At 54.9% G+C, this 26607-nt stretch overlaps 10 protein-coding genes across 10 annotated transcripts; 7 read left to right on the forward strand and 3 right to left on the reverse strand.

Moving 5' to 3' along the window:
• Window positions 1–880: 880 nt before the first annotated feature.
• Window positions 881–2406, forward strand: CCMA1212_001548 (uncharacterized protein; the record flags this gene model as incomplete). Its single annotated transcript, XM_073698970.1, has 2 exons — window positions 881–2168; window positions 2231–2406. The coding sequence occupies 2 exons, from the start codon at window positions 881–883 to the stop codon at window positions 2404–2406; spliced, it is 1464 nt and encodes a 487-aa protein (XP_073562021.1).
• Window positions 2407–3312: 906 nt separating this feature from the next.
• On the forward strand, window positions 3313–5244 carry CCMA1212_001549 (Cobalt/magnesium transport protein CorA; the record flags this gene model as incomplete). Its single annotated transcript, XM_073698971.1, has 3 exons — window positions 3313–3908; window positions 3979–5016; window positions 5094–5244. The coding sequence occupies 3 exons, from the start codon at window positions 3313–3315 to the stop codon at window positions 5242–5244; spliced, it is 1785 nt and encodes a 594-aa protein (XP_073562022.1).
• Window positions 5245–5462: 218 nt separating this feature from the next.
• CCMA1212_001550 (uncharacterized protein) lies at window positions 5463–8509 on the reverse strand (the record flags this gene model as incomplete). Its single annotated transcript, XM_073698972.1, has 2 exons — window positions 5463–8346; window positions 8400–8509. The coding sequence occupies 2 exons, from the start codon at window positions 8507–8509 to the stop codon at window positions 5463–5465; spliced, it is 2994 nt and encodes a 997-aa protein (XP_073561962.1).
• Window positions 8510–9724: 1215 nt separating this feature from the next.
• Window positions 9725–10987, forward strand: CCMA1212_001551 (uncharacterized protein; the record flags this gene model as incomplete). Its single annotated transcript, XM_073698973.1, has 1 exon — window positions 9725–10987. The coding sequence occupies one exon, from the start codon at window positions 9725–9727 to the stop codon at window positions 10985–10987; it is 1263 nt and encodes a 420-aa protein (XP_073561961.1).
• A 381-nt stretch (window positions 10988–11368) lies between these two features.
• CCMA1212_001552 (uncharacterized protein) lies at window positions 11369–12922 on the reverse strand (the record flags this gene model as incomplete). Its single annotated transcript, XM_073698974.1, has 1 exon — window positions 11369–12922. The coding sequence occupies one exon, from the start codon at window positions 12920–12922 to the stop codon at window positions 11369–11371; it is 1554 nt and encodes a 517-aa protein (XP_073561964.1).
• An 860-nt stretch (window positions 12923–13782) lies between these two features.
• CCMA1212_001553 (Putative uracil phosphoribosyltransferase urg2) lies at window positions 13783–14681 on the forward strand (the record flags this gene model as incomplete). Its single annotated transcript, XM_073698975.1, has 3 exons — window positions 13783–14062; window positions 14122–14221; window positions 14284–14681. Exons 1-3 carry the CDS (start codon window positions 13883–13885, stop codon window positions 14679–14681), a joined length of 678 nt encoding a protein of 225 aa, XP_073561963.1. The 5' UTR covers window positions 13783–13882.
• A 458-nt stretch (window positions 14682–15139) lies between these two features.
• Window positions 15140–17757, forward strand: CCMA1212_001554 (uncharacterized protein; the record flags this gene model as incomplete). The annotated part of the gene is made up of 6 exons (XM_073698976.1): window positions 15140–15343; window positions 15503–15728; window positions 15790–16369; window positions 16439–16718; window positions 16777–17084; window positions 17154–17757. 6 exons carry the CDS (start codon window positions 15140–15142, stop codon window positions 17755–17757), a joined length of 2202 nt encoding a protein of 733 aa, XP_073561966.1.
• An 803-nt stretch (window positions 17758–18560) lies between these two features.
• Window positions 18561–19400, forward strand: CCMA1212_001555 (uncharacterized protein; the record flags this gene model as incomplete). Its single annotated transcript, XM_073698977.1, has 2 exons — window positions 18561–19139; window positions 19203–19400. The coding sequence occupies 2 exons, from the start codon at window positions 18561–18563 to the stop codon at window positions 19398–19400; spliced, it is 777 nt and encodes a 258-aa protein (XP_073561965.1).
• Window positions 19401–20901: 1501 nt separating this feature from the next.
• Window positions 20902–22738, forward strand: CCMA1212_001556 (uncharacterized protein; the record flags this gene model as incomplete). The annotated part of the gene is made up of 5 exons (XM_073698978.1): window positions 20902–21045; window positions 21447–21574; window positions 21821–22103; window positions 22241–22290; window positions 22474–22738. The coding sequence occupies 5 exons, from the start codon at window positions 20902–20904 to the stop codon at window positions 22736–22738; spliced, it is 870 nt and encodes a 289-aa protein (XP_073561968.1).
• Window positions 22739–25000: 2262 nt separating this feature from the next.
• Window positions 25001–25544, reverse strand: CCMA1212_001557 (uncharacterized protein; the record flags this gene model as incomplete). The annotated part of the gene is made up of 3 exons (XM_073698979.1): window positions 25001–25329; window positions 25429–25498; window positions 25539–25544. 3 exons carry the CDS (start codon window positions 25542–25544, stop codon window positions 25001–25003), a joined length of 405 nt encoding a protein of 134 aa, XP_073561967.1.
• Window positions 25545–26607: the final 1063 nt, after the last annotated feature.

Genomic DNA, 26607 nt, shown 5'->3' on the forward strand with positions numbered 1-26607 from the left:
CGGCTAATCACGATGTGGCTGCATCTGGTGTTTCTGCAGCTGGGCGCTAAAGCTCCAGCGACCGTTCAGTGGCCGACCAGCCGCTACGCCCGGCTGGCTCCGGATTTACAGGCGATTCTCCTCCTCAGGACCCCTGAAGCCTCCAAACAAGCTAAAACGCCGAAACGAGCTTGAACCCCCCGTGTCGTCTCACGTCTGTCTAATGGCGGCGCTGAAACGACTCGCGTTGGACAAGGTCGCTGGCGGACCAATTTCTCTCCGGCAAGGCGTTTCGTTTGGATGGCTGGAATGGGGCTCCGTGGCCAGAGGCTCCCAAATGGCGAGAGGCGCCGAACAAAGGCCCCGGATGGGGAAATGAAGGGACTGGCCTGCACCGTCTCTCTGGCCGGATCGAGCCGACAGAGGGAGGAGAAGACACCTTGGTACTTCAGCCGCGGCTCGCGAGTCTGGCAGGATGCGACCATCTCTGGGATGCTGGTCCTTGTCCTGACCCTGGTTCAACTGGTACTCGAGATCGAGTTGGATGGGAGGCACAGACGGGGCACACACACATACACCACGAGAGAACGATTGAACAAGGTGCCTACCTATATAAGGCGATGGCGGGATGCCTCGTCCTTTGAACGGGTTTCTCGAGCTCTGTCAGTTGCTTCTGAATAGCTTCACTCTGCGTGCTGTGCTCGCTTCCTTCCTTTTCCCCTTCCCTTTCTCTTCGTTCCTTGTTTCCATTCTTGCCTTTGACGAGGCCATCTGCTGTGCAGATTTTATACCACTCTCTTTGTAAAAGCTTCTTCTTCTTCTTCTTCTTCTTCTTCTTCTCAGTCTCTCCTTTTCCGTTCCGTCGAGGATTCCTTCCTTCACTCTTCGCTAAGCCAACACCATGATCCCCAAGACGACCTTTGCTTTGCTCTTTGCGGCCCTTGCTGCTGCTGGGCCCATCCAACGTCGAGAAGTTGCGTCTCTTGACCCGGATGCTACCGCCGAGGCACAGAAAAGAGACGATACGGCCACCCGTGCCTTTTCAAATGTCCAGATCAAGACGTCTGATGGCAAGTGCTTGAGCGTCGACCCGCTCTCTGGAGACTTCCGGGCCAACTTGACGCCCATCCAGATCACCGACTGCGGCAGCGCGCAGGGCCAGGGCTGGGATGTCATCACTGCCGGTGTCCACAACGACCAGAAGGGCCAGGCTCTGATTGTGAGCACCCTGACGCAGGCCTGCTTCAACTTTGACCCTCGCCGGGCGGCCGGCAACCAGGTGCTCCTCTTCTCATGCGGTGGACGCGCTGATGGTGGCGGACAAGTCACCAACTCCCAGCTCTTTGCCTTTACCGGAGGCGCGGGCCCGCTGAGTCTGACTCCTGGCAACGATCCCACAAAGTGCTTCGCAGCCAAGGGCAACGTGGTCGACATTGCCGACTGCAACGACAACGATGCTTCACAGAAGTTTACCTTTGGCGACGCTGCTGCTGGAGGCTCCGACAGCAGTAGCTCTGCCGCCGCCAGCTCTGCGCCTGCTGCGACCCAAGCCCCGGCTACCTCTGCCGCCGCTGCCCCCAGCGCTACCCCCAGTGCGGCGGCCCCTGCCGATGACCAGAACTCGCTCTGCTCTGCTCCCAAGATCATCACGGTGACTGACGTGACCACTGTCACCGCTGCGGCTGCCCCTCCTGCGGCTACCAACGAGGCCACTCAGACTGGGGAGAGCGCACAGTCTGCTGCCGCCACCTCGAGCGCTGACAATGGGTCGCAGACGACTGCAGCTGCGTCTCAACCCGCCGTGACCGCAAACCCGACGACGCCCGTCCCGGTCTCGGGAGCCGGAGGTACCCTGAACCCCACCGCGGTTGCCGAAGCCCAAAAGTTTGATGCCTCTGCCGTCCGACCTCTGGAGAGCGTCAACATCCGGGCCGCCGATGGCCGATGCTTCTTCATCGACCCCACGGCAGGCGATTTCCGAGAGAACCTGATCCCCATTGGGCTAGCCGAGTGCAGCGAAGATGCCAGCCAGAAGTTTGACATTGTCACCAAGGGCGTCCACGACGATGGCAAGGCTGGCGAGGCGCTGATTGTCAGCGTGCTGACCAACGGCTGCGTCAACTTTGACGGCCGAAGGGCGGCTAATGACCAGGTGATTTTGTTCTCTTGCGGTGGGCGTGCCGATGGAAGTAAGTGTTTCACTCTTGATTATCTCTCTCGAATGCAACAGATGCTAACGTGGAGGCAACAGGCGGCCAAACTGCGACTTCGCAGCTGTTCCCCTTCGAGGCGGGCTCCGACACCATCCTCCTCACACCCAACTCGGCCGACAAGCAGACGTGCCTCATCGCCGGCGCTGACAGGGTGGAGGCTGCGCAATGCAATGGTCAAAATGACCAGGTCTTTGAGCTGGTGGAGGTGCTGTAAGATGGCATGTCCGAGTGAGGGTGAGCGTTTCATGGAGAGGAGCAAGGGGGGTTTTAATGCTACCAGATGAAGCCCCTCCGCTACAATGCAGAGGGCGAGAAGGAGGAAGAGCTTTTTACACTGTATTATTTATTTACTCTCGATTTCGCTTCTTTGTCTCGACGTTTGTCTCGACGTTGATCATGACGAGATACATGGATATCCAGTTTTGACGATCAGATGCACGTGTATATAAAAAAGACGAGATAAATCCAGCGTGGAGCAATTCCAACTAATTGACCCATGAAGACTTGAGTCGCGGTGTGATTGGCGGGATCACGATGATCGTCGCCATGTATCACGTCATACTGAATGTTATTCCAGGGAACCTTCTCCTTAACAGCTGCGGCTAAGGCCAACCTAAGGCTCAGGCTAAGGGGGGGCAGCAGCTGCGATTCGGTTCCCTTCGTTTCGAAGCGAACATGCAATAAGACGCTCCTCCAATTCTAATTATACCGTGGGGGGATCAATGTCCTTCTACTCTTGTCCCTTTGCCATGCTCCGTTTTAATGAATGTCAGAATGCTTCGGCCGACGATGCGGTGAATGCCATCTTATTATCATCTCTTACTTTGGGTGACTGAATCTCTCTGTTGGGCTTTGACACGCACGAATTGGATGGAAGACGACCGAAATCGCTGAATCTGACGAGGTGACGTATCTGTTGCCATCGTGACGTCGACCTCTGGCTGTTTCCAGCTCAGAAGCGCACCCGACGGACTCCAGTATTCGCTGTCATAGCTACGTTACCATTGTCGCCGCTGCTGTCGAGGGCGACGCGCACAAAGAGCGCGACCGTCGGCGTGGTTTGCGCTGAATCGAAGCCTCCCCCTTGTTGGACATCGTCTCGACAAGCCTCACAAACGCCATGGATCTCACTCACGAGGCTGGGAGCAGCAACGCCACCTCTCCCACCGAGGCGCGGCAGTCCCTGAACCGAGTCCGCTACGATCTCAGCGTCGACACGGACAACGCCAACAACGCGCCTCCCCAGGCCGACGTCCAGCGCTTCTCGCGCTCCGACACCGCCGTCCATCGCGAGCCCTTTTCGCCGCTGCGCCGTCGCAAGAGCACCCGCGTCCAGACGTTCCACACCATCGACGACAACGACGAGTTCGACTTTGATGCCACGCACACGGAGCGGCCGGGCTGGCAGCCGGGGTCGGAGCCGGGCTTTGATCCCAACCTGCCCGACGGCGGACACGCTTCGATGCCGACGCTGAGTGCGCAGTGTCAGATTACGGTTGTGGACTTCTCCAAGGATCACATGGTGAAGAAGCACTTTGACAACGACTCGTTTGTGTCGTTTCTGACGGAGCCCAAGGAGGAGTGGGCAAAGTGTCGGTGGATCAATGTCAATGGGCTCAGTTGGGATGTGATTCAGGCGATTGGTGCGCACAAGGGGCTGCATAAGCTGGCGTTGGAGGATGTCATGAACATTAGGAACAGGACCAAGGCTGACTGGTGAGTTGACAAAGCGGCCTTCTCCCCGTGGTTGGGCCATCATGCTGATTCGATTCGCCTTTTGTGAAAGGTATCCGAGCCATGCCTTCATCGTCTTGACACTGCAGAAGCTGGTCCATCTGATTGACGACGACGATTCCTCGTCGTCGGACACGAGCAGCATCCTCTCGGGAAAGTCGACCTCCAAGGTCAAGAACTGGTTCCGCAACTTTGGCAGCAAAGCCGCGGACAAGGCCGCCAACACGACGCACTTTGACCCCGAGAAGCGCGGCCCGACCAAGTGCATGACGGAGCTGTCCGAGACGCTGGGGCTTCAGGAGACGTCCATGATGCGCTCGCTGCAGCGGTACCACGCCTCGGGCAACGAGGTCCGCACCGAGTACATGGAGGCCCACTCGATCCTGACGCCGCTCCACCTGGCCGTCTCGGCCGAGCAGGTGTCCATCTTCCTGACGTCGGACAACACCGTCGTCTCCTTCTTCGAGGTGTCTGCCGGCGACGTCGAGCGTCCGATCGTGACGCGCCTGGGCACCCCGGGCACGGTGCTGCGCGAGTCGTCCGACGCCTCGCTGCTGGTGCAGGCCATCATCGACGCCATCGTCGACCTGGCCGTGCCCCTGACGGCCGCGTACAGCGACGTGCTGGGCGACCTGGAGCTGGACGTGCTGACGTCTCCCGACATCAAGCAGTGCAAGACGCTGTACATTTGCATCAGCGAGATCAACAAGATGCTGCGCTTCCTCAACCCCATTGACAACCTGGTCAACGTGCTGCGCGACCACCGCACCAACCTCACCTACGACCAGGCCATGGCCGAGCTCGAGAACCCGGCCAGCGGCGTCATCGTCACGCCCATGACGCACACGTACCTCGGCGACGTGCTGGACCACTGCATCATCATTACGGAGGCGCTGCAGCAGTCCAAGCAGTCGAGCGAGAACCTCATCAACCTCATCTTCAACACAATCTCGGCGTACCAGAACGAGAGCATGAAGCAGCTGACGACGGTCACCATCATCTTCCTCCCGCTGACGTTTATCACGGGCTTTTTTGGGCAGAACTTTCCGCCTTCGGGGTTCCCTGAGATCAATAACGGAATATGGTACTTGTAAGTTTTACACACCTTTGTTAGGTGGGTGGAGGAGTGCTCTTGATGAAAATAACTGACAGAGAGTGAAATCTTAGTTGGGCTTGTGCTGTTCCGACGGCGGTTGCTACGGTGCTCATTCTTATGCGCGAGATAATTTGGTCTTGGATCATGAGGGTCATACAGAGGAAGAAGGTGCTGAATATCCGGAAGAAGAACAAGGCCAAGAGGAAGAGGAAGACGCGGTGAGACGGGGCTGACGGTTGGTTGGTGATGATGACGGTAACTGTGCATGAGATTGAAGTTAGGGTTTGGGGAAAAGCTTGTCGAGATACCCTTGAATATGCTCCTTGTTTAAAACATAGTTGCTCTTGTCAGAATGACGATTTCTCGTATACACAGACCCTCATGGAGTACAAGACAACCCAACCTTGCCAACAATGAAAGAATCCTCATATTCGTGCTCATCAGACAGCATACCGCTCCTCATCCACAAGCGTCCTCTCCCGCCAACTCTCCTCCACCCACCCCTCGCTCACCAACCTCGGCATCTTCCTCCTCGCGCTCGAACTCAATCTCAACCGCAACTTGTCCCCCACATCGCCCACCTCCATCACATCGTCCCCAAGCACAACAATGTGCGTCACTGACTCGTCGTCCACCTCCTGGCTGACCGAGCCGCCCCCGTAGCGAACATACCTCTCCCATTTATCCCTTGCGCTCTCCTTTGCCCCGTCAGCGAGGTAAAAGAGCACCCTGCAGCGCGAAAACATGAAATTCCGCAGTGAGCCGATGTCTTTGCCGTGCTGCTCCAATTGTTCCAGGAACAGCAGCTTGTCGAATGTCTCCCTGTCTTCCAGCTTCGGCATGTCCCTCATCAGCTCTCGTAATTCGTCCACACCCACGTCACGCGCATAGCTATCTCCGTACCGATCCGTGTTCTGCGCCGCGACATTCGCCAAGGCATCCGTCGCATGGAATATATGGCCCGGCTCATATGGGAGCAAGAATCCGCCGTTGGGCTGCTCTAGGCAGTCTTTGATCCAGCGGGGCCTGATAATGTCTACGTCGCCGACTTTGATGAGGCTCGCGACTTTGACGACTTTCTTGTCGGCTATGAGGATCGTTTTTGTCCCGGCGGCGGCTCTTTGCGATATTGAGCCTCCGTTTCTTTTGATGATGGATTCTAGCTGCGTTTTTGTCTTTTTGTAGGGTTTCAGTGATTCGGATAGGACGCAGAATTCGAGACCTTCGAAGAGCTTCGACTTGTTGCCTTCGAATTGGGGAGGAGCTGCGTCGTCGCCCGCAATGACGAGTTCCTTCTTGATTCGCTTTGGGTTTCGTCTCCTGCGGTCCTCGACTGTCATTTCCGTCGCCTTGATCTCCGACTCGACCCTCTGCTTGAGCTCCTGAAACTCTTCCAGAGACAGAGCCGAGTCCCAGCTGCGGTCCAGCCGTAGCCTTCGAAACCGAGGAAATCGCAGAGTGAAGCCCCGGGCGAACTGATCTGACGGACCAACGCTGGCCGCCTTGACAGAGACCACAACAGAGTCCTTTGGCCGGATCCACATGTCGGGCCGTTCGTACTGCTTGGCCCCGCCGCCGCCCAGCTCAATGTACTCGGACGGCGGGTTTTTGGGATCCCATTCCATCCACTTGCCGTCTGTCCGATGCCGGATCTCGGCGTAGTCCTCCGTGCGGAAGCCGCCGCCGACTTTGAAGAAGCTGAAGCATTTTTCGGGGTTGGCGCCGGCCTGGATGTGGTTCTGGGAGACGCGGAGGCCGCACAGGAAGCTTGACAGCATCCCTCCCCGTCTTCCCGAGCCATAGTAGCCGCCGATGATGACGCAGTCGAGCGACTCGCCAAATTCCGACATGTACTCGGGCTTCACCTTGAGCCAGTCGTCGTTGCGGCTGTTGAGGCGATACATGGAGCGAGGGTTTTTCAGGACGAGACCTTCTGACGCGTTGGCGACCACCTCTCGCAGAAGCGGTTCAATGGCGTCGGCTGATGTGGCGGCCGTGTATTCGTGGATCTCCAGCCGTCGATGTACCGGCCTGATTGCCTTTTGCAGTGCATTCCGGCGATCGCGCAGGGTGTACTGTGTCAGCTGCTTGTCGTTCAGATACAATATATCGAAAACTCGAAACAGGGGGCGGTGGCCGGCCGCGTTGGACTCGGACTTGTTGCTCTGTTCCGCGATGGCTGCCGACTTGAGAGTGCCAAAGGGGACAATCTTGTCGACGCCCATGTCCCAGGTAATCATCTCGCCATCGAGAATCAGATTTCGCACGCCAGGTGAAAAGGCGTTTTTTAGATGTCTCGTCAAGCTGGAGTTTTCATCCAGCAAGCCGTCGCCGTAAAGATAGGTGTAGTCCTTGGCCTTTCTTGACCACCAGCGGAATCTTCGACCCCCAGGGTGATCGGGGTCCTCCACCATGTGCATCTGCATGCGCTCGCCGTCCAGCTTCTCCTCGATCCAGAACTCAGCGTCATCTTCCGTCGGCCGTAGCAGCTCAATCATCTTTTGGAACGAGGCCGGCATCTGGAACTGAGCAAGTTGCGGCTGGAAGCACTGCATAAGTGCAATACCGGCCTCGTCCTGCTCGAGTCGGAATTCAGGGTCGTAGAGCTCCCAGCATACGCGCCTGAGACTCGACGACACGCTGAAGAGGGCCTCGGCGTCGGGGTGCCACAGATACAGAAACGTCTTCTCCGTGGCGCCCACCTTCATCTGTTTCAGGATGATGCGGATGAGCCACATGAGCTCTTCTGCGTTCATGCGATTGTAAAAGGTTTCAAAGATGCGGAGATTCTCAGCCTCTCCGCTCGAGGCAGCCAGCTTGTCCAGCAGGTGATTGACCTCTGCGATGGTCATGTCGCCCACCTGAATGCGCATGGGTCGCTTCGAGATGACCTCAAAGCATCGGCCGGCGAAATCGCCTGCCAAACGCGCGCCGGTCGTTTGGCCCGGCAGCTTCCAGTGCAGGAGATTGTAGCCATCTTCCGAGTTCCTGTCAATCTTCATCAGCTTGACCAGAAGCTTACCGATGGCATTCTCCTTCAGCCCGTAGACGCCGCGATCCCGATCCTTGTCGGGCAGGATCAGTCGAAGGGCAGGGTAAAAGTCGTTGCCGACTTCCTTTCTCCATCTGGTGATGAACCTCTCGATGATGTGCCGCCTCTGCTCCTGAGGCGACAGCTTGGTCAAACCATGGGGGCCCTTTTTGCTGGCGGGGATTGATGGGCCAGAAGGCTGCTTTTTGTTGTCGTTGAGAGGATTGAACAGCTCTTTGAACAGCTCCGCGAACTTGAGCGTCTTGGAGTGGTTCCTCGGCTTATTGGGATACCTTGGCTGCATTAACGCCTGGTACTCATTGTGTGAGGCAATGAAGACACCTACTTTTCGGCAATCTCTTGCTCCGTCATGCCACTTGTGCCATATTGCAGGTCATCTTCCCTCAGCGCATCTTCGTCGGGAGTCTTTGTCTCCTTGGCCGTCCCTTTGCTCATGGCGCGCTAGCCTGAAGATTGGCCTGCTTTATTAGTGATGATGCTCCAGAACAGAGGACCTGATGGCGCAGCGTGTCGCCGTCGAAAGAGGGTCACTGTCAATTCTCTTAGGAACACGGTAGTCGTATGCTTAAAGGCGGAAGATGAGGTACTGCAAGTGAATGAATGGCAAGGGCGAGGTGAAGCAATCGCGTCTCTGCTGTGATGATGCAGCTTTGAATAAGTTCACAGCTGATCGAGGTCGAGGCCAAAGTGCCGTGAAGTCATTGGAGCTGCAGCCGAATTGTGGGCCCGGAGCTGCTGCCTGCAGCCCGCCTCTTTGGGCTAGTCTGTCAATCTGCTTATATAACCCAGTTGTCCTCGATTTGTTTGCTGTTACCTGCAACTTGAGCTTCGCCTTTCGCATTGATTGCTCCATCTGGCATCTCTGGGGGCTGAAGAACCCTTCTCGAGACAATTGCGCAAGAAATCGGATGCCACATGCCGAATGCTACATGACACATGTCACAGCAAGGCTCTTCGATACACGCCGCACCGTCGTGCCAATGGGAGATGTCACGTCCAGCTGCCTCCTCGTCTGGTCATCAGAAGCTCTCTCCAGACTTTTCCCCAAGCTGGTCATCAACTGCCGGGTGGACTGATCTAATGATAAATGTTGATTCTTTGTTTGGCTGACCTCAGCGGCTTGCAGTATGTTGTTATCTAAACACATTCAAGGCTATGGCGAGGATGGAAACCGCGATATAGGTCCTCGTGGCATCATGACACTCGGGGCCAGTGCGACTTGATCGTAAAGGCAACGCAAGGTAACCTGTCACTGGCTGTAACCCGACTGAGCCCTGCCCTCAAATACCGCGACTGGTGTCCTTGGAAGACATGGCTGCCAGCTGGGGCCAAGAGGAAGGAGATCATCTGCCGAATGGACAGCATGAATCTGTTCCTTCAACCTGACTATTACTTGTCATTCTCTTGAAAAGGAGCACCCGGAGAGGAACTTACATCGGTAGAATCCAGACCTTTCCTCTCTACTTCACAATTCTTCCTTCCATCCATCACGAACATCGTTCCCGCAGACATTATCACCACAGTCATTAGGAAAAGCAACGACTCTCTGAGCTCACGCGCTTTTCATACAATTTTTCAGCTCCTAAGATCATTCCAAACCAAGCTTCGACAGTATTCTCTGGAGATCACGCCTTGTAACGACACGTAACCATGCCTCGACCTGAACCTGACGACCGCCTCCCGCAAACTACCTACAGTTTTGAGATTGAATTTCTGGTGGCACAGGAGCTGCCGGGAGTCAACTACGACTCTACTTTCAACGACTTCCATGGACACCGTGATGAGCTGCCTTGGGCATGTCCCGCCGAAGCAAAGGATCCGTACAATACCATCCTGCAGGAGGTCGAGGGGTTGCTGCTGAAATACGAACAACCTGTGGCAAGCTTCGAGAACTCGTCTGCTGAACGTGGATCGTTGAGATCCTCGCAACGCGCACCTGATCCCGACGCCACTGATGAGTTCTGGTACGTCGTGCCTTCAGTCAATACATACGCAAAGAGAGACAGTCCGCAGATGTATGAATGGTATGGCGTACAGCTTCGCAGCCCAACATATCACAGTAAGGTCTTTGTGGACAAGGACATTGATTTACCAACAGAATGGATCCTCGACGTTCTGAGAAAGGGCCTTGTTCTACATCTCAACTCAACTTGCAGGTTCAGTGTCCAGGTCCGGCCCTTGTCCGAAAGCATTACTCTGGTTCATGCCAAGAAGCTGGTGACGCTGGTCTGGGTCCTTGAACAGGAGCTGCTTGAGCGCCTCTGTTCCGACTCTTTTGGGCGACTACAGCCTCATGTTCGAACGCTGGAGGCGTATTCTCGGGTCGCGAGCCTCATCTGGCACGGCTCCGGAGAAGCGTCACCTCCGAAAGACCCCCTGAACTCTGCCGTCACGATACTCTATCTTCCCAAATTGCATAATAAGGAGCTTCAAGCCAGGCTCCAGTTCTTGTGGCAGATCCAGTCGCTAAAAGACCTCGACGCTGCTCTCCGTACAACCACCGGTCGGGCTACCTCGTTTGCCATATGGCCTACGGATGGGCCGTTTGGAACACCAATCTTTGAGTTCCGCTATGCCCTCTGGCACCCGTTTGGCCAACTAGACGCATCCAGGCACTGGATCGAGCTGTCTGCGAAGCTTCTCCAGACTTCCATGTCGAATTCCCAGATCTTCAAGAAGGACGTCTCAGCACTGGATGGTATGATACACGGCTTTTCGGAGAACAACGTGCCCCCCACAGTTCGATGGAAGTCGCTCTTGTCATTACTAGGCCTAGAGAAATGGTCGGACTCCTGGGAAGTCATCATCAGCAAGTACAAGGGCGGCCAAAGGCTGGCCACTCGGTCGCTCGATAGGCAGAAGCTTTTACACGAGGAGCTGAAAGCGGAGGATGAGATGAAGGGCACGAAATGAGCCGTACCCTCTCTCATTTGAAAATTCAATGTCTGCCTAGCGTTTTTTTCTTTTCATTTTTTTTTTTTTTTTTNCATGCCGATAGCGTCTGAAATTGAGAAAGTAGTCTCGAATATTGGGCCTTTGCGACACGCTTTGGATATCATCCAGGGGTGATATTCCATAATCAAGCTTTCCAAGCCTTCACCATAGCGTGGCATTATTATCTAATCATCTATTACGGGTTCCAAATCTCTCGGTATCGAGTGACGTGGTATCCTATTTACACCTTGAAGCTGATGACAAATGAGAATCTGGTTTATGTCTGACTTGGTCTCAACGTCAGCAGGTCGTCTGCTGCTGCGCTCTATTGCCTTTGCCCGTCGTCACATATTGTTCTGTTCAAGCGACGCAAGCTAGAGGGCTGAATCCATCGCTCCATCGGAGACCACCCATGATGGCAATCATCACAGCCAGAGCGCCGGCCACGCTGCTGAAGCCGTATACATAAGAGTGTCGCCGCTCAAGACTACTCAGCTCGGCAACCCACGTCGAAATGGTCGTCAGACAGCCACAGAAGCCATCCTCGATGCCCTGCAGCACCTGACACCCTGCAACTCCTCCCACGCGAGCATGAGCGATATCCCACGCCATGCCGAGGACAGCCGTGCCGCCGACGTTGGCGGTGAAGGTACCCAGGGGGAACGACGCAATCTTGGCGTTGAGGTGGATGGAGAGGTAGAAGCGCGCGAGGCAGCCCAGGGGCGAGAAGACGAGGGCGAAGAGGATCTCGCCGCGCCACCTGTTGTGCGGGGGAAAGATGGCCATGAGGACTGCGCCGAGCCAGCAGCCCCAGCCGAGGAGGACGCCGAGGGGGTCGAGGATCCTGCGTGTGACGGGGTAGGGGATCGATGGGGTGAAGCGTTCGAGTGCGATGGCGAGGTGGGCTCCGAGAATCAGGGCCGATAGCGAGAGGCATACTGTTGTGATTGTTACGGCGAGGAGGGCCAGGAACGAATATCCGCCGTTTCGGTCGGGTATGCCTAGCTTTGGAGTGACCATTTCGTTGGACAGGGCAAGGAAGATGTCCCGTATGAAGCTTGAGAAGCTGGTAAAGCTACCGCAGAACCCAGTCGCCAGGCCAATGTACAGGGGAATCGTCTTTTTCGTGGCCAGATGGGCCTTTTTGGCTGCAGCCAGATCGATGGGCTGGTCGTCCTGTGTTGAGCTCCCCTCGCCGTTTCCGTTCTGATTTGTGCGTGCGAGCACCTGGTCGTACGTCGGCGTCCCCAACTCATAGCGGAACAGCATCCGATCCTCGGACAAGAAGCCCATGATGAGGCTGCCTCCAAAGTTGGCCCATAGAACGCTGAAGACGACAGGCACGCCGGGGTACGTCGTCAGCGCGGTCAAACCCACGCGCGCGAGGGTGCCCCAGATGGAGAAGAAGACGAGGTACGAGATGGTGTAGATCTCCGTCGTCAGCCTCGACACGTGACGTTCCTCCTCTCCCCCCTCCTTCGTCTCGACGGCTTCTTCGACGTCAAACTGCTCCGTCGGGGGAGGGGGCTGCAGCCTTGTCTGGGAGACGCTGGCTCGTCGCCTTTCGCGCTCATCGCGACTGCGGATCTCCTCGAGGCTGTGGTGCCGGTAGATGGGCGCCTCTCTGATGTTTTCGACAGGGCTTGTCGCTGCTACTTCGTCGAGGTTGGCCCAGTCTTCGGGGATGTCGTATGTTGGGCTCTCTGCGGCGGAGGAGCGTCGACGTTCGCGGACGGGAGACGGTGCTTCTTCTTCTGCTGCTGCTGCCTCCGTTGCTGGAGCCTGGCGTTCAGGTGGGATGTCGACTGACAGCCCGGCGGTGACATCGTCGATGTTCTGATATGCGCGAGGAGCGTCGTAGCTCCCGCGGCTCGACCGCGATGCGGTTTCTGGGTCGCGCGACGGCGAAGGCATTGTTCTCGAGGCTTGGGCAGTTGATCGAGGTGCTCAGCCTGGGGCGTAGACGGCGTTTGAGCCACGGAGCATGGCGAAGGGAAGCATTGAAGATCCAATGGCTGGGAGAAAGAATTTGATTCATGTTCTGGAGCCGAGCCGGCTACGAGGCACGAAGAGGGACAGGGGAGAGGCGAGGAGCCGAGATTCAGCCGCCGTCCATCGGCATCTGATATCCGAGCGCATGTCCTCTGGTACTTCGGATGGTCGCCTTTGCTCTCAATACCTTGCGCATTGTGGTGTTATTCTGCATCGATCACTGCATGCCTTCGGCAGATTTGACTTGAAATATTCTGCTATCTTCTTATCGCAAAATAAGCCCTTTGAAAAGTTAGTATATGCACCATGTAATGTCGCATCACCACTTAGTTGTGGAATGTCTCTTGTGCTGCACCTTCAACAAGTCCCGTCAGTCGAGGTGTCTTATCAGCTGGCCCCACCGGCGGGCCTCTCCGATACCCGATCCAGGCCTGAAGAGCTGCCATCTCCACACTCCGCAAAGCCCCGGCGCGCGCTGTGGCTCCAGCACGGTTAGAGCGTCGCTAAGCACCGTTAGAGCACTGCTGGAGCGCCATTAGCACTGACCCCTCCCCCACCTTGATTGATATGGCCTCTCCCAGTCGGTAAGGTATCTCGCTACGTAATTTGTGCCCAGTCCGACGCCTGCATCTCACCTCGACTCTATCACGACCGCTTCTTTCTCCTCTTTGCTTGCGCACTATCCTTCTTGCTCCTAGAATTCCCTATATCCGTCCCGTTTCTCGCCCTGTTTGCCGTGGTTTTTCGTTCCCGCAATCTTACAGTTTCGACGTTTTCTACCTTACGTTTTACATCATTTATCGGTCTTACACCCTCGTTGACAAGTACCTAGATACGACTGCCCAACACACGCAACATCTTCGAGATTAGACACCATCAGCCATGGCCAACCTGCCTTCAAACGTTCACGTCTCGCAGCATCCCAGCTTGCTGGCCAAGCTCAGCCAACTGCGATCCAAGTCTGCCAGCTCCCGCGACGTCAAGTCTTTGATCCACGAGATCTCATTAGTCCTTGCCTGCGAGGCCGTCAGCTCGGCTCTGAAAGCGACCAACGGACCAAAGGTGACCTTCACCCAAGTATGGATCTGATAGAAACGCTTCTGATATTCACGCCGTCAAAGGATCAAACTCCCCTGGGATTCGAATACACGACCGTTGTCTCTGAGCCGAACCACATCTGCATAGTCCCGATCCTCCGGTCCGGCTTGGGCATGGTCGAAGGTCAGTCTCACGGCAGCGTCCGACAGCTCCCCAACGACCGTACATAAACTCATGCCTTGCAGCCGTACAAACCATGCTCCCCGAGTCAGTACCCATCCACCACCTCGGCATGTACCGCGAGCCCTCGACCCTCGACCCCGTCGAATACTACAACAACCTCCCTCGGCAAATCCCGGGCTCTGCCGAAAGCAGCAAGCTGGCCATCATTGTCGATCCTGTCATCGCTACCGGCGGTACGTGCGCGGCAGCCATCCAGACCCTGCGCGAATGGGGCGCCAGGAGAGTGCTTGTCCTGTCTGTCTTGGGAGCTGAAGAGGGTGTACAGAAGGCCGCCGCCGAGTGGCCCGAAGGAACGGAGATTTGGATTGCGGGCGTCGACAAGGAGCTGACGGATGGGGGCATGTTGAAGCCCGGCCTGGGCGATGTTGGCGACCGTCTGTTCTTGACCATCGGCAAATAAGCAGCGCATCATTGCTTGATGGGGTGGATACCAGAGGATAATGTGAAAGACGACGAGACCTATTACTGATATATAGCGCTAGATATAGCATTCAATGGGAACGAGTATCGACAAGTCTCTCCGGAAGGCTCTACGGGCTCCGCCTATCATCGAGGGAATGTGCCATGCGAGAAGAACCTGCGAAGGAACATCAGAGGAGAGCATGTCGGAAACTGCAGTGCTTTCCCAGAACATGTCCTCGTGCCTTCTTGGACAATCTCCCGGGCAACCTGGCTTTTTTCCAACCTTCTGACTGTTAACCCGAGCTCCCTTAGACCTCATCGTTCCGAGTTGCTGAGGCCCCCTTGGCTATTGTTGCTGGCTACCGATCGTCAGCGCTTCTCTGCCGTCTCCCATCTTTGGCCTTTGACGACGACGTCACTCCGCCGCCGTGCTCTACGAACCATATCCACCTCGAAATGGGTCGACGAAAATCGCGAAACAAGCGTAAAGATAGATCGGAAAGCGAGAAGACGCAAGCCGAACCAGGCTCCGAGGGGGGTTCAAGCGACACGCTAGAAGCGGAAAAGCCAGACTTCTTGAAATGTGCGGCTGAATGGGTGGATGGGTTGCAATGTCCGATGCCTGCAAAGATCGCCTGCCAGAAGTGTCATCTCGTCGCTGTGAGTGTTGATGGCTGTGGAACAAGTCATGCAAATCGGTGTTCTTCGCTGCCCATCTCTTCCAACCCCCTCCCTCTCCCCCCCCCTGCCTCTCTTCCTATGTGCTTAGCTACTGGATATGCCTTGGCTGACACGCAAGCATTAACGTACCTCATGCAGTACTGCAGCCAAGATTGCAAGAAAGAGCACGCAAAAGCTCACAAAGCATCATGCCCGCCACCACACGTTCCTCCGTCGGCGGGCATCGACGGCGCCGTGATCCCTGACCATCCAGTCTTTGACACTGGAGTGTTCTGGGGCAATCATGCCGCGTCCGACATCCTGAATCTGGCAGAGAACGAGGGAGCAGAGTACCATGGCCCCCTGAGGCTCCTCCTTCTCGGCCGTGAGTTTGTCGCTTCCAATTACCGTACCCTTTCCATCTGCACCTCTGCTAACGAGTCTAGCGTTTGGCCTGCGGCACCTCATTTATTCTGTTGCCGCCCTGCCGGAGACGGCGTATCCGGAGCTCAGCGTTGTCATTTGCGAAAACGATCTTCCTCAGCTTCTGCGGACGATCGTTTCGCTACACGTCATGATCTCGGGGACGCAGGGCCCTCAAACGATTGCAGATATCGTTGCACACGTGTGGTATTCGCTCAAGTGGCCCCAAGATGTCTATACGTACGTCAGGGAGACAGTTGGAAAAGACATGTCATTTGCACGCAAAACTGCGCGATCTTATCGCGAAGGGGGCACTGTTTTCACCCCGGGAGTCACTTTCCACGGAGACAATGTACAACTGCACGCTCAGCTCGAGCCCAATGTATGGGATGCTATCGTGGATCACATCTATCAGACCCCGTCCAAGAACGAAGCTTCCGCCAGAATGGCGAGGGAAACCGACGCGATGCTGTACGGTGAGCCTCTGGATAGGGTGCACGCGAGGATGTCCCCGCCAAGAGCGGCAGCTTTGGCCAAGTGGCGGCAGGATGGCATGCTCTTGCCTTATAGCGGCCCGATGGAGTCGTTTGTAAAGCCGAGTCCGTAAGTCTTGCAGCTGGCTCGTGCCACAGAAGACGGAGAGGTGGAGAGACTTATACTGACGCTGAACAGCATCTTCTTCAACCCTGACGGAAGCCAACCCACAGGACTGACCAACGAACCTCTTTCCGAATGGCCTATGGAGGAAGTTCTAGAGCACGCCCCGTATCCTGCGAAAGGCGACGTGTACGGCAAAATGGGCTGCTATATTCGCGGCAAGGTTCTGGCGTTCCTAGAGCGGGTGCGGCGAAGGGGAATCAGCATAAGGCTCATGGCCTGTGGCCTGACGGAGATGGTGGGCCACCTTCGAGATGACGATGAACAAGAGCCGCCCTATTTCGATCGCATAGAGGTAATGTGCAGTGCATTTGAAGATGGACGGGGTTTGTTACTCATGCCTAGCGACTCAGGTCGGACATCTCTTCGAATTCGAGCCCGAACTTTGTTTCCTTTCATGCGCCACTTTGCTGCGACACGCAGACGAGAATCCCCAGGCGACCATGCTGACCATGTGTCGGGAGAGTGTCGTCTCGGCAGTGTCACCCGAGCTTAACAAGTATGTGGCCGCTGAGAAAGAACTCATATTCCATCGGGGACTCGAGCCGCTGGACGCCATGATCCCCCCGGCACAAGCTGCGGGCGAGAACTACAGCGCCGCCTCGCTGCCCCGACATATGGGCCTCTTGCTCTTCCGCGACTGGGACATGTTCTCCTACCAGTAAGTGGCCGTCCACAGACATGCGGAGCACCACTATGTGACGGGATGGCTGACTTTACGTGATCGCAGCTATCTGAACGACGCGGATCGCTTTGGAGGCCGAGTTCCCGGAGAGGAAATGCCACAGCAGCCCAAGGCCAGCATTCTGAAGACGGGATACATGGGTGTGCATTTGAAGCGTCAGAATACGATTGTAGATGCGTGGCCAAATCGGCTGGTGCATGGAGCAGGCAGCAAGCCATCCAAGGAAGCAGTGATGCGCTGGATGAGCTGGTCTACGACGAAACCTGAGCGTTGGCTGGAGTGGAAAAGAACAGGGGATGTCAACATCCAAGAGTGGCTACGACACGTTGAGAAAATCAGGGGACCCTATGTGTTGGCGAATATGAAGAAGCTCTACGAATCTCTCTTGGCTGTCGATCAAGCCAACTGTTATCGCGAAGAAGACAAAGGAGAAGCTGGAGAGGAGGTTGCGGATGTCAATGTCACAAACGTTGGAATGCGTGGGGAGGAGCCTGATCAAGGCGCGAATGATGCCGGACTGGGGCTCATTGATTGGGGATATCCAGCTGATGAAAACAGGGCATCTGACGAAGCGGTCACGGCTGAAGAAGGGTATTGTCCGCATCTGCTCTCCATACGACGTCCACGGCGGTGGACTGCCGGTTTCTAGCCCTACCGACACTATCCTTAGTGGGACATGAGACGCATGGTTTGTTATGACTTGTTTTATGGCTGAGACTTGGAACCGGACCAAGTGTGATTGCTTGTGCCAATTTTGCCGATGGCCCAGGACATGTTGACCAGACTGGAGGGGGCCAATGTGCCGCTGAGAGTATCAGTGGGAATGTCGGCCTCCAGGTGGGATGCAAGTACAGCTTCATGGACCATTTGTTATGTAGCTTCGGATTCATGATTAATAATGAAAGATGACTCGAAGAGGAATATGCTGCTTGATAAACATCACATATGCGGAGAAGACCGATGCATGTCTTGAGCGGACCGATTCGGGAATCGCTGCATTGGGCCTCTTTACGTGAAACTTGTAGGAGCACCGACATGAGGCCATCACCGAGTGGGCTTGAATATGAGGCAGCTGATGAAAATGAAAGGATTCAGGATGAAAGAAAATTTGTAATCATGAGTGATGTGGGTTATATGTGAGTGTGTGCAATTCGATAATAGGGAGGGTTGGTGATCTGTGGGATGACATGGAAATTGGATTGCATTGGCCTGACGTCAAGTCCGGTCCCATGCGGGTATAAAACGCGGTGGTGGATGAGGAATCATTCGATGAGAGCCGGCCTGACTCAACTTCTGCTGTTGCATGCTCGTTTCCCCGCTCGAGTCTTTGGCTCCTGATATATTTCAACCGTAAACATAATCTCAGTTGAAGGCTCAACCAAAGCAAGGTAAACGACCAACGACAAAGGACAGCAGTCAGACATACATACAGCCATCAATACACAAGCAACCATGGCTCCCGAGACGAGGCGCAGCTCCAAGACCAGCCCCGAGTACGAGCTCATCTACTGGCCCGGCATCCCCGGCCGCGGCGAAGTCGTCCGGCTGCTCTTCGAGGACGCGGGCGTAGCGTACAAGGACACGGCCAAGGCCAGCCGCGCAGTCGAGACGGTTCTCGCCCACTCGGCGCCGGAGAGCGCGGGCGACGCGGCCAACCCGCCGACGTTTGCGCCGCCAGTGCTGCGGCACGGCGGCCTGGTCATCAACCAGCTGCCCAACATCCTGCTGTACCTGGCGCCGAGGCTGGGCTTGGGGCCGGCGAGCGGGAACGAGGTGTATCACCTGAACGAGCTGGCGCTGACGATACTCGACGGGTTGCTGGCGGAGGTGCACGAGACGCATCATCCGATTGCGACGGATCAGTATTACGATGAGCAGAAGGCGGAGGCGAAGAAGAGGGCCAAGGCGTTTAGGGAGGCGAGACTGCCCAAGTTTTTGGGGTATCTGCAGAGGGTGCTTGATGGGGAGAGGAGTGGTGGGGGTGGGTGGTTGTATGGGGAGTTTACGTATGTTGATTTGGTGCTGTTCCAGGTGAGTCTTTTGCTTCTTCTGAGCTTTTGTTCTGGATTGATGGATGCTGATGAGGTTGGGTAGTGCTTTGATGGAACAAAGTATGCGTTTCCAAAGACGGTGGAAAAGTTGAAGAAGACGGGCAAGTATGATGGCGTGTTTAGGCTGTATGATGCCGTCAGGGAGAGGCCTAATATTAAGGCGTATCTGGAGAGTGATCGGAGGATTGACTATGCGGATGGGATTTGGCGGCATTATCCCGAGTTGGAGGAGGATGAGTGAGAAGGCTTTTGAAGAGTCGGGTGGAAGCGGAGAGATGTCGGGGAGAATCACGGGCGTGTTGCTTGATGTTGCTTGCCGGGAGATGGCCTTGGCGAGGGATGCTGTGAGCCGAGTGAGAGGCGGTCAGGGGATGGGTTGGGTGCGTCATCAAGGCAGGAAGAGCTTGATTCTGAGGTGCTTGTGCTACGAAGAGAGTGAAGAATTTGACACATGGGGTTGTTTTTTTGGATGATATGGCTCGATTATTGGATGCTGCCTTCGTTTGTCGTGATTTGCTCTGGACGGATGGTTGCTTGTTGAGCTGCGCCCTTCCATCCGTCGATGACGCGTTCAGGATCTTCTTCTACTCCACAGTTTCATCACAGGTCTGTGAAAGCAGAGATATAAGTGTGCTGTGTGCCTCCTGTCGGGAGATTACCCCTCTGCATCGACTGGTCACCGATCGCATTATGGAACAAGCAGCACATACGGCCGTGTAAGTCCTCGCCATCCCCTGACTTCATATTGTCCGGCTGTAACTGAATCTTCTCCATCAACTCTAGCTATCGACCCCAACTGCCACCCATTCTGGGTCAGGTAGTCGACACCATGAGGACACACCTATAGAGCCCTCGGGACTTTGATCGATAATCTGTCTCACTACAGAGACAACCATCACAGACTGCAAAGGCAAATCCGGCGGCCTCTAACAATAGCAACCATCCCTGGCGTACAAATGCCGCCCCCCTGAACCATCTTCTTCCTCTCCCATCACACGGAGGTATCGTTATCCTGAACAGCTGGAAATGCCACAAGCGGTAGAAGCATTGCCTTCTACTCAGGGATCGGGCATGGATCGAAGGCGGCCCAAGCTATGATACAGCCAGTTGACAGTTATCTCGAGGCATTCATTTGCCAAGACGGAACATATGATGTACGTTACCTCTATGAAAGATTTGTCTCAATCCTTTGTGCTGTTGGTTACAGCTGTGCTGACTTGCCAATGCGGGATAACTTAGAATGACCCCCCGACCTCGTGGTCTGCTTCTACGGATAGCTTGCGCCGGTTAGACCACGCGTTCCTGCTCGAGAGACCTTCATCAACAAGACCAGTGAGTTCATGTTCTGTTGCGTTTGCTTCTGGGTCTCTTTCCCACACTGGGCGAAAGTGGATAGCGTGACTGACGTGCGTCGACAGTGGCGAGGGTCGCAGCACATATGTCTACTGGCCATCTCCCGGACCTGTCCCAAGTTGAAGAGATGCTCATCGCAAGGGTCCATAGGCAAGTTCAGATCTTCCAGCATCCTGGCCAACAGAACACAACAGAGCAAGTAGAGTGGCCATGGCATCAACTCCTTGAGAGATACAGGCAGTGCTTCGCCCTGATCTTGACGTTGTTATCTTGCGGCCAGCAAACGAGGCGAGCGAATCGCACATAACGAGGCAGTTCACGGGACAACGTTGAGGCCGGCAGCAGGCCATTCGGCAGTGGCTCCTTTTCTTGAAGGAACATCACCCAGGATGACCCAGGTCACGACTTACAATGGAGGCGCTTTGATTGCTCATAAGCGCCGGCTGAACACTCCGACTACAGAAGAACCGTTCAACGGCGGCAGAACAAGCGGCGCCTCCCCCTCTAGCATGGTGTCAGCCACAGACGCAGAGGTAAATCGAAAGCCATTGCTAATACACATACACCGACTCCTCTCACGATTCCTGCAAGGGACTTCTATCAACTTCCTACCGTCTGAATAGCGCGAAGTTCATCAGCACAACATGGTACTAGAGGGTTTAGAGCAAGCCCTCCATCGGAGCTATGGCCTTTGCTTTTCGAAAGCCCACGGGGCGTGATATAGCAGATATCGGTAACACGGTGAAATGGCATCATGATATATGATTGGCGGTCTGCCTGGGAGGACTCACTCTTTCGGCCAGCGCCGACGACAATGGGATAAAAACCGCCGGCAAAGGACTGGAACTACGACCCCGGCGACCTCAACGGCAGCGTAGAGCTCTCAAAAGGGACGACCTTTGAGCGGAAAGCACAGCAAACCTAGCATTTCAAGTCGTTTGGCCCCTACCAGCCCACACAGACAGCCGCAAACGTTTCACCTCGAAGCGGTCCTGGCACGTACCAGACCGGTGTTGAACCTCCTTCACCAACCCCACCAACGCGCGATATGTGGTCGAACTTGTCTCACGCCTTTTGGCATCAGCACCAGCCTGGTTGCTAGACAGCTATCTCAGGAATCCTCGGGCCGACGCTGCAGCTGGGCAAACGTCCATGTCATCACTGGGTATAGCCAACAGAAGCAGCTGTTGCAACAGATGTTCTCTGCCATCCCCGCTCGAGAGCTACCGCACGTCCTAGTCGACATTCGGACTATTGATGATCCCCAACGGCTGCTGCTACCATCACTTGATGGAACGCAACCATCAGAACAGGAACAGCAGAGCAAAAGCTGCCTGCCAGATCAACCGGGGGAGCATCGGAGTCTTTACAACCGTACTCGACTTATACGGAGAGAACCCAGACAGAGCCTGAGGGGCAGGGCGTCTTCTCAAGAACGCGGGAGGGACACATATCGCAACCCAAGCGGAACGAACGATACAACGGCGGACCAGGAGGTCAACAAGGCGGCATCGAACACCTCGTACAGCTGATGGACTTTGACACCAATGCTGATTTTGACCATACACGTGGACACATCGTGGATTCAGCAGTAAGTGCGACTGATTTCACTCAAAGCTGACTGCACACACACACGTCTAGCTGCGATTGGAATATCATTTGATGACGGGTTGCTGACTCGACTGTTATACAAGGTCATCCAGGAATGTGATTGAACAAACGGACCAGACATGGCGTCGAATATTTCCCAAAATCGTCAGCAGCTCACAACCGGAGAGGTGGCACATCCGTCAACATTGTGCAGGTCCACAAGTGCTCCGAGGCGTATTGCCCTAACGGCAGGCTTACGGATGCCAAAGTGTGCCGTTTCTACATTCCTCGGGCTCTGCCCCAAGGCCTTATTCTAACGCGCAAATTCAACCCCGTCTTCTTCACTTTTCATAGCGCACGAAGTGACACAGGCTCAACAACTACAATCGCCGCTTTGCTAGCGCCTGGCTTTCAAATCATGACAATCTCCTCCCCTACATTGCAAAGTATGCCAGCAAGGCCAAGATTCGCCGTGCGTCATACGGAGACATTGCCAAGGCCATGCTGGTTACAATCACGGTGGGCTGCCGACCTGTTGAAGCACGACTACAGACCCAGGCCATTGCCGAGGAAGCTATTCGCTTTGTGCAGTCCATGTATGGCAAATACTTTGCTCAACGGCTATCAAGGATATGAGCTACTTCCAATGGCTTACGATCGTAGACCAAGCTAAATCCAGGCGCCTGTCTTTAAAGGCTAAGGCCTACGTTCTCGACTACTCACTCGATATCGTCCTGATAGAGAGCTAGACAAGCTCGAGCAGTACTGCCGGGTGCGGGTTCTGCTGCACCATAACCATGGCAATCCAGCAAGCGTCAAGACTGTAGAAGGTAAGCACACTCTCGGCCCCTTTGTTATCCAATCCATGGGCTAAGCAATCTCAGGACAAGGGGCCAAGTCCCTATACAGCGGTTTTTGATACATGGATGCCACAGAGGCATATGGAACGGAACTTGGATTCATCGCTCAAGATTGTCGGCCCATAGCGCGAGGCTATAGAAACCTTTCAGCATGCCCGTGGGAGCAAGATCTTCATCACCGGCGGTCCGGGTTCGGGCAAGTCCCCCCGTTGCGGTGATGGTGGTCCGCGCCATCTTGAGCGGCCCAGTCGTTTGCTGCTGCCTCCTTATACATACCAGAGAGCCACCAACGCGTCGTTGTCTGAAATAATGCTATCCATGATGCCCTCTATGCCGGAGATCACCGCCCTACGCAGTTAGGTATTTCATACGACACGGGCAGACATGGGGATCTCGACTACTACACAAACCAGAAACTGTTGGCCTACAAGGGAGAGTTGGACTTCATTAAGCGCTCTGAAAACTTCAAGCCTTGGCTTATCGACAAACTTGAGGGGCCAGGTTTCACGTATGGCTGCATACATCTCGCAGCCATTGCCCGCGCATCATTGAAGTGGGCGGAAGCTCTAGGGGTAGCCTTACTTATGGAATTGCTATGTATTGCCATCTCGGACATACCACGTACCGGGAGGTCCTTCCCTATCATCCAGCCCCTGTTGACATTCGAAGAGCCATTGACAGGTGGACACCTGATGTTTCCACGCCACACCAAGCACATTACGGACCGACTGACAGGCGGGCGAATGTACCGGCCACGCCTGCGACGCATTCAAATGCAGTTGCGGTGACACTAGAAGGAATTGACCGCGTTGAAACGGCAATTCCAGAGGAATGACGGCTCCGTGGCATGGCCGTGAAGTCTGTCTCTCAGCATCTCCTTTGGAATTGGGAAGCCGTCAATGAATGGCGATAACAGAAGAGCAACGCTCGATCTGACGAGAACACGCGGCAAGGCACGTTCATTGTTCCATCTGAGCGTGACAAATGATCAGAGACAATGATCTCCACTCAGAGACGAAGAGAACCAGCGCCCTCTGATGGGAGAGCCTCGGCCTGACTATGACGGAGGGGCATGACACCTACACAACAATGCACTGATCGCCTGTCTGTTGAGCGAGCAAATTAGGGGCGCTCTGGTGGGGATTGCGCTTGGCTTGAAGCCTTTGCTATGGACTCTATCTACGCCTGCGGCTCTGTGAGCTCTAAAAACTCCCTGTCTGCCTTTGGAGAATGGAGCATACGGGCAGTGTTATCCGGCCAGAGGAGTGATATACATCCCTAGAAGGACTGTATTCAAGCTCCAGTAGAGGAATGTTTTTCTCGCCCGAAATCCACAAGGCATCATACCCGCGAATGGAAGAATTGCAGGAGCAGTTAGCGCATACAACAAACTTCACTTTCCAATCGTGGTGGAGGGCCTTTGAAGCAAATCTCTCGAGAGCATCGCCATGGATTACATATGTGGAACCGCTGCCTTGTAGGCTATTCGTTTCGAACCAACCCTGATTCGAGCAAACAAGGTCAATTTGGCCAGACGATATTAGCAGACGACGATCTTGGATTTAGACAGCAGCTGCACGTACAGTCTCATCAAGGTCTCGTTGATGAAGCCGACGCGAGATGAAGTTCCTCGAGCTTGCCTCCAAAACAATACCCAGTTATTGTATACAACATCGAGATCCGTAGAGACGGACAATATGGGAGGGGAAGTTGAAAAGACAGGCCCTTTACCGGGAGGACGAATGACGTTGTACTACTGTTGCGTCGTACGGGCATAGCGAAGAAGTCAAGACGGACATCAGGTGCGCCGCCTCTTGGCCAGTCACTCATTGGCCGGAAAACACAAGAGCGGACTCGCTTCATTATCGACTAGGCGTCTCATCGCCGACTTCGAGGAAGACTCTAATCGGAACGGAACCCGGCAGCAGGACTATCAGATGAGAACGATCATTTTGGCCGAGCCATCGAAGTCATCCATCGATCCTCGGAAGATGAATTGGTGTCATAAGATGCGTCGTGCCTGCGTTCCCAGCTCTCTTTAGTACCGCGCCGACCGAATCCTGACCCTCACACTCGCCACTTCATCGCCACACTCTTCGAGCGTTGCAAACAGTACTGTGCCTTTGACAAGCAGTCGGTCAGGCTCGTGGCCTTCGACACCATCGGAGACGGCCGCGATCAGAGGGCCAAGGGTGCCGGTCTGGCCTGGCGGAGCTTCATGCTCAACGTTGGCTTTCCGCGCTCCTTCTGCGTCAGTTCCAGAGTCCCTCACCGAGTTCCAAAGCGTTGGGCTTGCGGGTACATCGGCCTTGTGCACATTCTCCTCATGACGAGGTGCCGCGGGGGCTTGCCTTTCGACGGGTTTATCTAAGTGTTAGGGCAACGCTGCACCATGGCACTGATCGCCATCATACGCCTGCTAAAGACAGGTTGGCAGGGCTAGGTTATGGTTCAGAAAGCACACACTGCCGACTTCAGGGGTTCCTCCACAGTGGTCACCGGGTTTGAGATACCCGATGGATTCCTCCAAGTACGACTAGACAAAAAGAATGCGACTGCTACAGGCAGATGCTTACGAGCATGCTTTGTCGCGTCATCCATGCCGAAGCATGGTTACCTCACAAGATATGCTTACCAGAAGGTCGATTTGTTGTTGAAGTGATGGAGCATACTCCTTATCCGAGCCTATGGGACGCACTGCCAGAACATATTGTGACAGCGCTGTCAGCCGAGAAAGATCCTTTCGGACTTTGGGAGCGCAGAAACCTATTGACCAGATATCTGATGCTTATGGGTATCCAGTCACAGTAACCCAAGTTCAGAACGCGCCTCATGTTATCGTCACAGACAACTGTCTCAGCGTGCGGAGACCTGTTTGATGGTGGCCGTCTGGGTGAATTCGCAATCCAACAACTAAGAAGCAGCACAAGCTGAAGTTTGTCACATCACACCATTCGCCATTGATACGGACGAGGCAACACTGACGTCTTAATCCCCTGGAAGGTCCTGGCGCAAGTATCGAAGCAGTGAACAAGTTCTTGGACCAGCGCTCTAGCACCCAAATATTCATCGCCAACATCAACATAACGGCGACGAAAGTATATCCTCATCACACTTCCTCCATTCAGAAGATAGTCTAGCAGTATTTCACTTCAACAAAGGCCAGACATTATTCACGCGCACTACTGGCTCGAATACCACGGACTTTTGACCCTTTCCATGACTGTCACCAGCAAGTATTTCAAGGAATAGTGTTGAGCCTTACTCGCCGAATTTTCTGGTGTTCATTACCATTGAATCATTTTTTATAATGCTTTGAGGTCAATGTACTCTTCTTGTCCGGGGGATGTTACGCTCCTCCTGTGGCATATTACAACATCGCTTTGCGCATTACTCAGTGGTGAAGTTCGGCAAGGAGGATTGCGACAGTCGCATATTCGACTACAGGTCAGAATGGATCAGCAGCGAAGCGCCACGCGGCCAAAGTACACGCAGGGAGAGAACAGCACGCATGAATGGGATGCATGCAACCACCCTGTCTCGTGATTGATAGGCAGACGGAAACGCATTGGACATTCAGCTCTGGTTTCTTAGTGTGGCTGGCCCGGCAGGCTATGGACTCCATACAGGGTCTTACACGTTGCT

This window comes from Trichoderma ghanense (assembly GCF_004382785.1).
Source record: "Trichoderma ghanense strain CCMA-1212 chromosome Unknown scaffold_1, whole genome shotgun sequence".
Classification (NCBI taxonomy): Eukaryota; Fungi; Ascomycota; class Sordariomycetes; order Hypocreales; family Hypocreaceae; genus Trichoderma; species Trichoderma ghanense.